Raw genomic sequence first — 14,376 nt, 5'->3', positions numbered from 1 at the left:
AACACTGGTGGACTAGAAGGGCAAGAAAGGCGGGAGGGAGGGGCTGGGAGAAGGAGGCCCGCGCTGGCCTGAGAGGGCCAGGGGCGGGGCCGGGCGGCGGGCGCGGCCGGACGGGAGGTCCCCGGAGAAGGCTCCTCTAGCCCGAGTCCCGGTGAGTGTGCGGGCACCCGTGCCCCCTCCCCAAGGCTCGAGCTCTACCAGGCGGTCACCCCTTACTCCATCTACTCGGTTCCGAGTGAGGAACGAGGGCGATCCCCGGCAAGGACCTCCGATCGCCTCCTTCAGGGTATACGGCGCCTAAACTCCCCACCCCCACCCCCACCCCCAGCTCTGTTCGCTGTTAGGGTCTCTGTGCTTGCTCTCGTGACATCCCTTCGGGAGACACTGCCTCTTAATCAACGCCTACTTCGCCCGATCCGCCTTTCCCTCGCGCTCAAGGGACACAGTCCAGGACCATCCCGCTGCCTCCCTAACTCCTTTCACACATCCAGTAGCTGGGGACGCAGAGCCCAGACCCCCAGCCCAACACACTTCTCTCCTGTAGGGGACAAAGCCTGGGGCTCACCCACCCCCCTAGATCCTTCTACAGTTCCCGCACTTTCCCAGTCTAGGGGACTCTGTGCCGGGACGCTGCTATGGACGACATTTTCACTCAGTGCCGGGAGGGCAACGCGGTTGCGGTCCGCCTGTGGCTGGACAACACGGAGAACGACCTCAACCAGGGGTGAGCTAGGGTGGCTGGGGGGCGAGAGGAAGGGCAAAGACAGACTCCTTTCCGCGATGTGGGGTGCTCACTTCTGGTGCGGGCGGCTAACTTTCCTATTCAGTGTGATGAGGGTTAAGCACAGCCTGTCAGCGGGGCAGAGGGTCTCCACACCGGAAGCTGTTGTTTGAGCTGAATCTTGACTGAATAAGAATTTACAGGCAGAGTCTGCAGAGAAGTTTTCTAACCTCAGTGAAGCTCATGGGCAAAAGCTACGGGGCAAGACACGGAGCAGAGTGCCAGAAACTGTCCGGAGCTCCATATGGCTAGAGGAGGGAAAACTGCTGGGCTTCTGTGGGCTAAAGCTCTAAGCACAAGTGTAGAATGACGGAAGTTAAGACTGGAAAGGTCTGCAAGGGTCAGTCAGATCATGCAAGAGTATTTAGGCTATAATAATGTTTTTATTGCAAGGGCAAGGGTTTAGAACCATGTAATGGGAGAAGGCAATAGCAACCACTCCAGTACTCTCGCCTGGAAAACCCCATGGACGGAGGAGCCTGGTGGGCTGCAGTCCATGAGGTCGCTAGTTGGACACAACTGAGCTACTTCACTTTCACGCATTGGAGAGGGAAATGGCGACCCACTCCAGTGTTCTTGCCTGGAGAATCTCAGCGATGGGGGAGCCTGATGGGCTGCCGTCTGTGGGGTTGCACAGAGTCGGACACGACTGAAGCGACTCAGCAGCAGCAGCAATGATGCGATTGTCCATTTGTTAAGTGTCATCTTGGATGCTCTGTGAAGAGCAAATGGTGATGTGAAGAGAGGCAACTAACTGCCTAGCCCATCTTAAGTGGTGATGGCTTAGACTAGAATTGGGGCAGGCAAAAAAGTGATCAAATTCCTGAAATCTTTCAGATAAAGAATCGGTGAGACTTGGTGTGGAAAGTGAGGAAGGTCAAAGATGATCAGGGTTCTGGCTTGGGTAGATAGTGGTTCCTTTTATTGATACGGACAAGGCTGAAGGGTGGTGAGTTCCACTCGACACATTTAAGTGACAATAAAGTGGAAATGTGGAATAGGCTGCTGGATTCCAGGAGAGAGATGTGACTTGGAGACAAAGATTTGGGCGATATTAGCATGAAGATCGGAGAAGGCAATGGCACCCCACTCCAGCACTCTTGTCTAGAAAATCCCATGGACGGAAGAGCCTGGTGGGCTGCAGTCCATGGGGTTGCTAAGAGTCGGACACGACTGAGCGACTTCACTTTCACGCATGGGAGAAGGAAATGGCAACCCACTCCAGTGTTCTTGCCTGGAGAATCCCAGGGATGGGGGAGCCTGGTGGGCTGCTGTCTATGGGGCTGCACAGAGTCCGACACGACTGAAGCAACTTAGCAGCAGCAGCAGCATGAAGATGGGCTTCCCAGGTGGCTCAGCAGTAAAGGATCTACTTGCCAGTGCAGGAGCCTGCAGGAGATGAGGGTTCAACCCCTGGGTCTGGAAGAGCCCCTGGAGCAGGAAATGGCAACCCACTCCAGTATCCTTGCCTGAGAAATCCCATGGACAGAGGAGCCTGGCAGGCTCGTCCATGGGGTTGCAAAGTCAGACATGACTGAGTGTGTATGCACGCATGCACACACACACTACACACACAGCCTGGCAGGCTGGTCCATGGGGTTGCAAAGTCAGACATGACTGAGTGTGTATGCACGCATGCACATACACACACACACATACACACAGCCTGGCAGGCTGGTCCATGGGGTTGCAAAGTCAGACATGACTAAGCATGTACACGCAAGCACACACGGGCACACACACAGCATGTAGATGGCACCTGAAGAGGTGGATATGAAACAGGGGATGAGAAACCTACAGACCAAAAAGGAGCAACTAGAGGTTGAAGAAGAAACAGGAAAATATGCTAGTAAGGCTTAAAGTGAATGTTTCAATGAAAGGAGAGTGGTCAGTGGTACTCTAGACTGCTGAGAGGTCAAAGAACTTGAGCACTAAAGTATAACCATTGAATTTACAATTAATTATATATTTAATGATCTCTGTGAGAGCTGTTTCGGAGGAAAACAAGTGAAAAAAACCATACTATACTTGGTTCCTTCATTTAAGGAACTATGCTGAACATGTACTGGGTGCTAGAAGTCCAGAATCAGACATAATGCTTGCCCTCAAGTCAGTGGTCTCCTGGGCAGGTTGAATGTGAGGTAGAGAAAGTGAATGTAGACAAGTTCTTTAAGGTTGGCTGAGGCAGGAAGGCAAGAAAAGCAGTAGTGATGCTGATTCAGGATAGTGGAATTTTTTTTAAAGTGAGGAGAAAATAGATTTTAGGCTTGAGAGTTAAGGATCACCTGTCACTTTCATCCAGGCTTTATGGGTCCCCATTAGACTCTACGCTATTTCTCTGAAATTCACACTCGTTCCATTTTTCATATAATTCTTCAAACGGTGCTCTGATAAAGACAGAGAACACAGCTACTATTTTGTTGGTGGCATCATAAAGGGTAGGTAACTTTTTCCAATGAAGCTGGCATCTAGGAAGACTGCTGCCAAAAGGTGAAAGAGTGGTATTAGTGAAAGTGGTGCAGGTATGAGTGGACAGGCTTCGGGGCCCCAGTTGGCTATATTGTGGGTATGAAGTAAGGGTCAATTTCCTGCTGGTCTCTTTGGGATTAAAGTTCAGGCTCTGGGGTGACCGGAGCCTGGCAGTGGTTAGAACCCTTGTGCCCATACTTTTGCTCTCAGGCTCTGGCCTTCTCTGGGGTCACAGACTGCCAGCGGCTGATAAACTGGGTCACAAATTAAAGAGCTGGGATGCAAAACTGACTGATAAGTAAGGGGTGGTGATTGCTTTAGGAAGAGGGAGGGAAATACCTCCCAGGAAAGCTTTTGGTTATCTTTGTGAACAGATGGGGGCAGCTGTAGAGGGAAATCAGTAAGTTAAAGGTCACACCCACCACCCATTTTGGCTTTGGGGACATCTGGATTGTCTGGGGTGACCATACCCCTGATCGGCTCCAGGCCCTGCCTAGAGCCCCCACACGGGAAGTGACCGCAGCACTAAGGCATCCGGAGGCTGACGGCCCAGACCACGGGACCGCCCCCTTGCTCCGCCCCTTGGATCTGCAGCCCAGGACTGGAGGGAATTTCCTTTTATGGCCCCAGGCTGTCAGGCAGGCCTAGTTTCCACCCAATTGTGGGTTTTTTTGTTGTTTTTTGTACATTTAACTTTATAAAATAGAGTTCCTGGGAAAAGAAAAAAGTTAGGTACAGCTTTCTAATTAAGTCATTCTCATTTTCTTGTTTTCTGTACCTAGGATTGCTTGAGAAGAATCCTGTCTTATGTGGCAGTATCTGCCTCATGAATAACTTACCCAAAGCCTTTCTCCTTTTCATTATAAACCCCTCCAAACATCAGTTTAATTCCATTCCCTTTTTAGATTTTAATTTCAGTATCAGAACCAAAACCAATCAGTAAGCTTGCTTCCTCTTCCATAAACTGTGGCTTTTCTTCTCAAAGCTTCCCTTCCTTCGTATTAACATGCACTGAACAGCTGTTGTCAATTCTCAAGAAGCTTAGTCTAATAGACAAGACAGCCCATTTAACAGATTTTTACAATCCAGTGTGACAAGTACCATAATGTAGTAAGGCAGTGTACAAGATGTGGTGAAAACAGAAAGAACTAACAGATGTTGCCAAAGGGGTACAGAGGAAACCAGATGAAGAATGTTACCATTTAATGAGATAGAAAGTACCCAGGGAAGAAAGGCTAGAGGGAGATGAAAACAGGAATTGTTAGGATTTCAGGTAGTGGTTGGTTGGGTTTGACACTCAAAGGTCTGACAGCTTTGGGAGTTGCTGGCATGAAGAGCATCAAAGTTCTAGAGGGAAGGCTTCCCAGGGAGAGTATGCAGAGTGAATATTAAGTTTTTCCTGTGTCAAAGCCTTTGCCCCCATCCCACTTCCAAATCAGTGACCCTTGTGCCTTCCTCAAAGGGACGATCATGGCTTCTCCCCCTTGCACTGGGCCTGCCGAGAAGGCCGATCTGCTGTGGTTGAGATGCTGATCATGCGGGGGGCACGAATCAATGTGATGAACCGTGGGGATGATACCCCTCTGCACCTGGCAGCCAGTCATGGGCACCGTGATATTGTACAGAAGGTATGTATGAACCCTTTGACGCACATGCCTGGAAGTAGGACACAGGCACTATAACATAACGTACAAAGTATGTGTACTCATCTCCCTCCTTTCATGCCTCAGTACACTTCTCTCATTTGGGACTGACTGTACCTTCTACCTCTTTCTGTTTGGCCACGGGGACCAGCTGCTGCAGTACAAAGCTGACATCAATGCGGTGAATGAGCATGGGAATGTGCCCCTGCACTATGCCTGTTTCTGGGGCCAAGATCAGGTGGCAGAGGTGAGTACTCAGGCCCTGAGCTCTGGGATGGGTGGGAAGGAAGTCTGAGCTTGAGCGGGAGACTCTGGAACCCTCAACCCTTCCTGTGAACAACATTCACAAGGTTTGTACTGCATCTGCACTCATGGTTAGTTGGGAATGCCCTCATCACAGCCATCTCTTAATTCCAGGACCTCGTGGCAAATGGGGCCCTTGTCAGCATCTGTAACAAGTATGGAGAGATGCCTGTGGACAAAGCTAAGCCACCCCTGAGAGAGCTGCTCCGAGGTCTGTCCCCACCCACTGCTTGTGTCCTCGTCTTGTCCTAGCCTGTCTCTTTCCACACAACAGCTGAGGTCAAGACTTTTGTCTTTCTTCCCCAGAGCGGGCAGAGAAGATGGGCCAGAATCTGAACCGTATACCATACAAGGACACATTCTGGAAGGGGACTACCCGCACTCGGCCCCGTGAGTCAGCTGTGAGGGGAGGGGTGGTGAGAGAATAGTCCTGGACTCCTGGGGCTGGGAAAGAGGGAAGCTGGGTACCTGACCTGCCCACACTCTCAGGAAATGGGACTCTGAACAAACACTCCGGCATTGACTTCAAACAGCTCAACTTCCTGGCGAAGCTCAACGAGAATCACTCTGGAGAGGTAACTCCCCACCCCACCCCACCCCACCATATTACCTGTTGTGCACCTGTTTTAAGTTTCTCCTCCAGCTAGTAGGCAAGAAAACAGTGGCCTTAGTTAAAGCCTTCTAACCCTTATCTGCCCCTCAGCTATGGAAGGGCCGCTGGCAGGGCAATGACATTGTCGTGAAGATGCTAAAGGTTCGAGACTGGAGTACAAGGAAGAGCAGAGACTTCAATGAGGAGTGTCCCCGGCTCAGGTGGGGCAAGGCCTAAACTGGAAGCCTTGATTTCAAGGAACCCTGTCCAGCACTCAGGAGATCTTTCATGCTGGATCTCAGCCAGGAACATTCTCTCCCTCTTCCAGGATTTTCTCACATCCCAATGTGCTCCCAGTGCTTGGTGCCTGTCAGTCTCCACCTGCTCCTCACCCCACCCTCATCACACACTGGATGCCATACGGATCCCTGTACAATGTGCTACATGAAGGCACCAGTGAGTACGGGGTGCTAAATCTCACTGTAGCAGAGTGTGGGGAAGGAGAGTCTGTGACCCTCTCCAAGTGATTTAACTCTTGCCTTCTCAATTAGATTTTGTTGTGGACCAGAGCCAGGCTGTGAAGTTTGCATTGGACATGGCAAGGGGCATGGCCTTCCTACACACACTAGAGCCCCTCATCCCACGACATGCACTCAACAGCCGTAGTGTAATGGTGAGATCACAACTTCACTCCCGGCCCAGGCCCCAGAGGTCCTTTCCCTAGAATAGGACTTACCTCCTTCCACACAACTATCTTCTTTTCCTCAGATTGATGAGGACATGACTGCTCGAATCAGTATGGCCGACGTCAAGTTCTCCTTCCAGTGCCCCGGGCGCATGTATGCACCTGCCTGGGTGGCTCCTGAAGGTGAGTGATGGCATTATGATGTGAGGCAGAGAAGGGGCAGCTCAGTAGTAATGGAAGGGAACAGAGACAGGACAAGCAGCTGGAACAGATAAGTCCTGTCCCTCCAGCTCTGCAAAAGAAGCCTGAAGACACAAACAGACGCTCAGCAGATATGTGGAGTTTTGCAGTGCTTCTATGGGAACTGGTGACACGGGAGGTACCCTTTGCTGACCTCTCCAACATGGAAATTGGAATGAAGGTGAGAGCATAACTGGATATACTTGTGTTGGGGGAACTGTAGTGGTAGTGACAACTGTAGTGGGGCTGGGCTCCTGCCACATTGATTCAAATATACAGAATCCTGTCCTGAGGGCTAGACGTCTCTCCCCACATGAGACTCAAGTTCTGAGACTCACCTTGTTTTTCCTTGTTTTCAGGTGGCACTGGAAGGCCTTCGGCCTACCATCCCACCAGGCATTTCCCCCCACGTATGTAAACTCATGAAGATCTGCATGAATGAAGACCCTGCTAAGCGACCCAAGTTTGACATGATCGTGCCTATCCTGGAGAAGATGCAGGACAAGTAGAGCTGGAAAGTCCTTGTCTGAACTTCAGAGGTGTCAGGACACGGTTAGGGAGTGCACCTCCCCAAAGCAGCAGGCCTCTGGTTGCCTCCCTTGCCACTAGTCATGGTACTACCCCAGCCATGGGGCCCATCCCCTGCCCCCATCCCTACCACTGTGGCCCCAAAAGGGAATGGGCTCAAAGCTTTGTCACTTGCCACACGGTGTCTCCCAGCATGGGAGGGATCAGCCCTGCCTGTCACAATAAAGTTTATTATGAAAACAGGCTGGTGTGGGGACAAGAGAACAGACAAGTACATTTAGACTGGGTGGCTCAGGTGAAGTAGTGCGGCTTCTTCACATTGATGCCATACTCGCTGAGGGCAGGGGTCAAGTCCTCCATGGTTAGAGTGTACTTGCGGTCCTGAGGGAAGAGGGAAGAGCACCAGCTGAACACAGGAATTCCAGATTTCAATCCCAGGCGGGTGACCCTGTGTAGGTCTTTCACCTCCCCTAAGGCTTAATTTCCCTCAAAGGGGTTTCAGGATAATTTAAGCCTCTGCTGCTGTAGGAGGTAATTACTGAATCAATGAGCCTCCCCTCACACCTTGCTCTTGCTTCGGGAGCTGCCAGAGGCTGTGCCCTTCATTTTGCAGTGCTGTAGGGCATCGTTGGCAATATCTGAGATGAATTTCTGGGCAGCTAGGGAGATAAGCCGAATTCTAGAGAGAAAAAAATGGTATGAGAAGGTCATAGACAACAAACTCCACACAAGCAACCCAACACTCTAACCTGCCCTGAGTTTACTCACATGCGTGGGTCGGAGGCCTCAAAGCCAGCACGGTTCAGGTAGTAACCAGTCACTGCATCAGGGATCTGAGAAATCAATTAGACGACTGTAAGCGTTAGCCCTGGGTACTGCGGGGCTGAGAGTTGGGGTAAGGGAAATGGAGGGCAGGCCTGGCTATCAGGAAGTTCCCAGTTTGGGTGGGCAGAAAGGGAAAACCACAAAAGCTAGGAAGGGAAATAAACACAAGAGGACGCAGCAAATCCAGATGGTGTGGCACAAGTTGGCAATGACAGCGAGTCAGGAGCCTTGTTCAGGCGGGAAGCCCACCGTAGGCGTGTAATCCTCCAGCTGCATCAGGAAGTCCACTAGAGGCGTGCTGGACACCACCGGCTTCACCTCTCCATTGGCCGCGCTTGGCAGCACGTAAACCCCGTTAGACATGGCCCCCTCCGGGGGCGCCGCGCCGCCAGTCGTCACCGGAGCTGGAGGAAAACCAGCAAACTGAGACACGGAGGTGGGAGGCTCGAGGGTTCCGCTAGGTCTGTCTTACCCTCTGCCCTCACCCGCCGCTGGGCCCAGCCCAAAACGCGGCCCTCGCCCTCACCCGTCCCGGCCCTCACCCGCCCCGCGCCGCTCGGCAGGCTCCCCGGCCCGCGCCGCCACGGCTCCAGTGCCCCCTGACGCGGCTCCAGCCCCAGGCCCCCCTGCCGTCCCCGCGGGGCTGGCCTTGTTCTCCGCGGCGGTGCCGGCGGGCAGCGCGGCGGGGGCCGAGACCGCGGGCGCCGGGCCCGGGGCCGAGGCGGCGGAGGCCGGCGCCGCCTCGGGGTCCGCGCCGGAGCCACTGCAGCTCATCGGGCCGGTGGGAGAGGCGGCGAACAGAGCCGCTTCCGCTTCCGTTCACGTTACGCACACACCAGGGGTGACGTCACGCGCCCACGACTCGTCCGTCCCACACCACGTTTGCTCCTCCCTTAGGCCTCCTTCCTTTATTCCCCACCCATCCAGCCGCTACAGGACAAAGGCCAGAGGGCGGAGACCAAGTGTTGAGGAACTGCCACTAGTTTGGACATTTCGCGTCCGGACCCGCTGTTCTCCAGTGTGGATCCTCTGGGATGGGAACCCTTCAATGTCGAGGATTCTTTTTTGTGGGTTTGGGGCCCCTCACCCAGCCTGACGCCTAAAATCCTTGCTTTGAGGCTCATCGCCCCGACACCTCTCGACTGTTGGTCGCCTGCCAGTCTGCATCTTTTCTAGTTCCTTTATCCAGCCTTTTAAGGGTTTGTAGTGGAGTTGAATAGCCTCTTTCCCCGCCAGCTGCCCAAAGTGAAGGTAACCGGACAGCTGACACAGTGCTGTTGCAGATGGGGAGAGAGATACAGTCCACCGTCCTTACAGGTGGTGAGAGGTTGGTAGGATTGGTTCCAGGACTCCCCCCTACTCCCGTCCCCAACCCTTGTATACCAGAATCCGTGGATGCTCAAGTCCGTTATATGAAATGGCATAGTATTTGCATTGTATACTCTAAATCATCTCTAGATTGCTTATAATATCCAAATGCGATGTAAATAGTTTACTGGTGCATGGTAAATTCAAGTTTCGTTTTTTATAATTGGAATTTTTAAAAAAAAAATATCTTCAGTTCATGGTTAGGTGAATCTGTGAATGGAGAACCCGAGGATACAGAGGGCTGGCTGTCTTTCAGTCTTAATAAACAATTTATGTAAAATCACGGCTAGTGAAAGAGTGGGGTTTTCAACGCAGCAAAAATTTATTTTTGTCAGTCCTGAGCTAGGGTCTGCAAATACAAAGTTAAGTAGGAGAAGGTTCTAGTCCTCCAGGCACTAGTGGTCTTGGAAAGGGAGGCAAACAGTTAAACTGGCCATTTCACCAATATATGGGAGTTAAAATACTGGAGGTAGACACAAGGTGTGCAGTGCAAGGGAGGAAGGGAACTAATAGTTGCTGCCTACATCTGTGTGTTAGGCATTCCATTAAGTTTATTCCACTTAATGATTTGCTGAATATTAGAGGCAGGTATCAATATCCTCACCTAACAGATGAGGAAAAAGTCTGAGAGAGTTGAACTTACTTGCCCCAGGTTCTCTCTAGTGTATATCAGAACCAAGAATCTAAGATTTTCCTGTCATACCCACATCAACTAGCTTCAGGGAGCCAAAAGATTCACAAGAGAAGGTGAGCTGAGTCTTGAAAGAATTCTGGACCTCAACCAGGCACAGGGAGCCAGGGGTAATGTTAGGGCAAAGAATATCTTGAGCAACAGTGAATGAAAGTGCATGGAGGCGGGTGCAGGGAGACAGGGAAGGATAAACAATTTGTTACTCGGAAACAAATAGCAAGTAAGGAGATAGGTTTGTAAGTGATGATAAAAAGCTTGACCTATATCCAGTAATCTTTGAAGGCTCTTAATTAAGTAGATGACCTCATGAGATTTGCATCTTACTCTGGTAGTTGGTTTTGCGGCTTCCCTTGTGGCTCAGTGTTAAAGAACATGTCTGCCAATGCAAGATACCCATGTTCCATCCCTGAGTCAGGAATAACCCTGGAGAAGAAGTGGCAATCCACTCTGTATTCTTGCCTGGGAAGTCCCAGTCCATGGGGTCACAAAAGTGTCACACACAACTTAGTGAATAAACAACTGGTAGATGGTTTAGGGAAAGGCAGGATGTAAGGACACTTCTTGCAAGGGCCTCAATTCAGAGGAGCGGGAATATGGCTCACAGCTAATGTAGTAGCAGTGGAGCTGGAGAGAAGTAGATGAATTCAAGATACACTTTGGAAATATAATTGGAAGAACTTTTGGGTTGATAAAGATGTATTTAAGAGATAGAGTCAGTAGATAGTAGTCACTTGTTGACAAGGTGATGATGGGAGGAGTTGAAGGAAATGGGAAACTTGGATGATACTTTAGGCTTCTGGCTCAGTTGGAAGTGTCAAGCATAGTGTCATTTATAAATAAGAAACAAAAGAGAACAGTTTGGGATTGGGAAGAAGGGAGATGAAATGTTGAGAATTACACATCTTGCTTTTGAGGTATCAATCACTGTAGGATGGAAAGTCTGATTTAGTGAGACGGTGATGGCTGTGGATGCCAGTCATTGATTTGTTCCAGTGGACAATGAGTCATGTGAGAAGAGCAAAAGACAAAGGATAGAGCAATGATACTACATGGATTAGGTATGATTAGCATTTACACAGTTGTAATGCAAATCCTGTATGCAGCTCAGACAAAGATAGAATTGTATTGGGAGGACAAAAGAATGAGTGGTGGGGATTTTGAGTGATTGGGACAAGGCAGAAGAATGATCACAAGCTAATAGGAAGTCAGTAATGGCTATAACTGGGCAGGGGGAAATCAATAAACAGCAATATAAGCATGTTATTTAGAGATAAACTAGTGGTGGAGAACATGCCTGCCAATGCAGGAGATTTAAGAGATGCAGGTTCCATCCCTGGGTCAGGGAGATCCCCTGGAGTAGGGCCTGGCAACCCACTCCAGAATTCTTGCCTGGAGAACCCCAAAGACAAAGGAGCCTGGCAGGCTACAGCCCATGGGGTCACAAAGAGTCGGACACGACTGAAGCGACTTAGCACACACTAAAGAATCATCAGAAACAGTTGAAATGATTGCCTCAAGTAGCAGGAAATGGTGGTAGATATACAAGGGGTGGCTATTTTTTTGCAGTAAGACTTAAAGAAGTATTTGACAATGTGCCCATATACTTTGATAAAATAAAAACCAAGAGTTATAAAATTTTACAAAAGGATAGAGCAACAAAATACAACAACGTTTAATGAGGAAGCAGAGAAAGAGAAGGAGGGAAAAGGGAATGAAGGAGGAAGAGGGAGTGGTCAGAGAAGAAGTTAAGCCCTGGAAGCTAAGAAAGAAGAGGCAGTAGGCTTCTATGACAGGGAGCTCACAAAGCAAAGGTTGGGAGTATTTCTCAGGGAAAAGGAAAGAGTGAAACAGTAAGAGTAGAGGTCTCATGGCAATGAATTGAGGAGTGAGGATGCAGTGAAATAGTGTACACAGACAGTGTAGAAAACACATTGGAAAAGCCTGGTTGAAAAGAAACAGAGCAGGGGGCCCCGGGGGGTGGGGGTGGGAGTGGTTGTATGCAGGGGATGCTCCCAAATAGTGCTGGTTATGGCACCTGTTGAGGAACCTGGGGCAGGGGCTGGGGGACCTGCGTATGATGGAACAGGTAGGGTTGGGAGTCAAGTCAAGCTCACAGCATTTCTGGGTTAGGGAGATAAGCTGTTTGTGGCAGTCAATGGTTGAGGGTTCAGCAGGGCCTCCAACACTGCAGAATAAGGGACCCAGCCACCTGCTGTGGGGCAGAGGACAGGCCCACCCTTCTAGCAGGAGAGGGTCAAGGGTTCATTAGTGTCTTCAGCAGAGCTGGGAAGTTGGGTGTTCCCCAGCCTGTCACAGGATCCCAGCCAGGGCCAGAGCAGAAACCTTGACCCTCCACCTCTTCATTTAGACAGGACTCATGGCAGCCACGGGTTACCTAGGGAGAGGGTGGGCATCAGATCTGGACCTGCTGATATTAACAGACTATAGCCCCTTACCCTGTATTCACATTCCAGAGGCTATCCCACCCCATCAGAATTGCCCTCAAGTTCATCTTAGCACTCAACATACTCTTACGAGTATGAATGTTGTCATTTCATATGAAAGTGGCCACAACCCTCCCTTCCATACTCACATCAAAGAGTCCTGCCCCATGCTTCTGGTAGAGCCTTGGGTTGAGAAAACCAAGAGGGGGTAGGCCTCTGAGGATTCTGTGTTCATTTATCAGGGATAGGAGTCCCCCAAACACTGGAGTAGAGGCCTGCAAGGGTGAGGGTGCAAGTAGAGTTCAGGGATTCAGAGTGGTTGGACTTTTTTGGAGGGATAGGTAGGAGGTCTCTGAGGAGTCAGGGGTTCTGGGTGCAAGGTCTTGGGGTTGGAAGGTAGGGATATTCCCTGGGTGGAGGTTTGGAGCCAGACTGATTCTCACCGAGGTACCAGACACCCATGGAATGGGCACATGGTTGCTGACCACCCAGTAGCCATCAGAGAGTGCAGCCACGTCTGGGTAGGCGCGGCCACTGGCATTGAAGTAACTGGATGGTGGCAAGTGGGGACTGGAGCTCAGGTACCGGGTTACAGCTTCCTCCTGAAAGACACTGTTGAGTAAGTACCATCTGCTGAACTGAGGATTCCACCCATCTCTCCTCCACCAACACAAACACACACGTACCTGGTACGAAGGCCGTGGGAACACATTGCTGAAGCCGCCACCACTAATGTAGTCAACGACCTCATCTGTGACTCGGAAAGGGTTCTGAAAGGATGTGCCTCCCACCGTGGTGACATAGGGACTGAGGGCAGAAGACAGCACTCAGAATGTAGCACTTCTAAGACACCTCCAGAATGCATAGGGCTGAGTGACTGTGGCCTGGGTCTTGCTGGAGGGACTGGGAAAGCACTCTGGTGAAGTATGTACATGGGGAAGACTGAGAGGTTTGTGGCCCTCAAGGCATGGTCTGAGGTGACTGTGCACACTTCTCCCTACAAAACATCCACCAAATCTCCCACTAAAATGCCTGGGGACCGAGGAAGCAGAACACTGGGATCTCTGTCCTACTCAGGAGATTCAGGGCCTGGGACCTTCGGGAAGAAGAGGGGGTGCAGGAATCAGAGCAGAGACTGAAAATACTGCATGATCACGATCAGAGCAGGTACAACTGAGTGCTGACCCACAGGAGCACCTGGTGGAGTCAAGGCAAAGGTTCTAGACCATGAGATCACAAGTAAATGGTGGGCTTGGGTGCTTACCTGGAGGCAGGGAAGCTGGGACGGAACTGGTGTCTGCCAGAGACAGACCAACACCCGGCCCCACTGTCACCTGGGAGAGAGACCAGGTTTAGCATTCAGTTTCATTGGTCAGAGCTTGGAATGTGGGTTCAGATGTCAGAGAGGAAATTCACGTGTTAGTTATTACTGCAAGAGGTCAGAGTTGAGGTCAGGTCAGTGGTCCATGTTGAGTTCAGATTATGAGTTAAGAGATCAGGTCCAGGAGTTACTCTGGGGTCAAAGTTCTCATCTCGAGGGGGCGTGGGTGGTGGTGGGGTCTAAGTTTAGAGTAGGAGGTCACCTGAGGCAAAGAGCAGCGTAAGACCCCGAGCAGCCGCCTTCATGAGCTCAGTGTTGACCCGCTGGATATAGGTGCTGCTGAGGGAGTCCTCGTCATCGCCGTAGCTCACGGTGTGCACGTATGGCAGAGCTGACTCATTACTGAGCAGCAGAAGCCACTGCAGGAAAGGCTCCTGTGACTCATGCCGGCCTGGATGTTTTTTGGAGAAGGGGGCACAAGGGCAA

At 50.9% G+C, this 14,376-nt stretch overlaps 3 protein-coding genes across 4 annotated transcripts in view; 1 reads left to right on the top strand and 2 right to left on the bottom strand.

Annotated features, from left to right (window-relative positions):
• The first annotated feature begins 83 nt into the window (after positions 1–83).
• On the top strand, positions 84–7,481 carry ILK (integrin-linked kinase). 2 transcript variants are annotated; one of them, XM_010839129.1, is made up of 13 exons: positions 84–151; positions 612–724; positions 4,713–4,878; positions 5,045–5,140; positions 5,311–5,407; positions 5,503–5,586; positions 5,686–5,771; positions 5,900–6,009; positions 6,117–6,244; positions 6,340–6,461; positions 6,557–6,656; positions 6,764–6,894; positions 7,073–7,481. In XM_010839129.1, exons 2-13 carry the CDS (start codon positions 636–638, stop codon positions 7,220–7,222), a joined length of 1,359 nt encoding a protein of 452 aa, XP_010837431.1. In that variant the 5' UTR covers positions 84–151; positions 612–635; the 3' UTR covers positions 7,223–7,481. The 2 variants fall into 2 exon arrangements, with proteins under 2 accessions (XP_010837431.1, XP_010837432.1); XM_010839130.1 differs by lacking the exon at positions 84–151 and adding an exon at positions 158–286.
• TAF10 (TAF10 RNA polymerase II, TATA box binding protein (TBP)-associated factor, 30kDa) lies at positions 7,452–8,861 on the bottom strand. The gene is made up of 5 exons (XM_010839131.1): positions 8,609–8,861; positions 8,316–8,470; positions 8,010–8,074; positions 7,806–7,920; positions 7,452–7,622 (listed from the first exon to the last, which is right to left on the bottom strand). The coding sequence occupies exons 1-5, from the start codon at positions 8,838–8,840 to the stop codon at positions 7,533–7,535; spliced, it is 657 nt and encodes a 218-aa protein (XP_010837433.1). The 5' UTR covers positions 8,841–8,861; the 3' UTR covers positions 7,452–7,532.
• Positions 8,862–9,732: 871 nt separating this feature from the next.
• Positions 9,733–14,376, bottom strand: part of TPP1 (tripeptidyl peptidase I) — a 7,968-nt gene continuing 3,324 nt past the window's right edge. The window contains exons 8-13 of the mRNA XM_010839128.1: positions 14,153–14,341; positions 13,834–13,903; positions 13,256–13,376; positions 13,013–13,171; positions 12,719–12,844; positions 9,733–12,520 (exon numbers count right to left, since the gene is read on the bottom strand). Of these exons, the coding sequence (XP_010837430.1) occupies positions 12,380–12,520; positions 12,719–12,844; positions 13,013–13,171; positions 13,256–13,376; positions 13,834–13,903; positions 14,153–14,341 (806 nt within the window). The 3' untranslated portion in view covers positions 9,733–12,379. The remainder of the gene's footprint in view (positions 12,521–12,718; positions 12,845–13,012; positions 13,172–13,255; positions 13,377–13,833; positions 13,904–14,152; positions 14,342–14,376) is intronic.

Source organism: Bison bison, unplaced genomic scaffold (assembly GCF_000754665.1).
Source record: "Bison bison bison isolate TAMUID 2011002044 unplaced genomic scaffold, Bison_UMD1.0 scf7180017864112, whole genome shotgun sequence".
NCBI lineage: Eukaryota > Metazoa > Chordata > Mammalia > Artiodactyla > Bovidae > Bison > Bison bison.
This window is presented reverse-complemented; position numbering and strand designations above follow the sequence as displayed.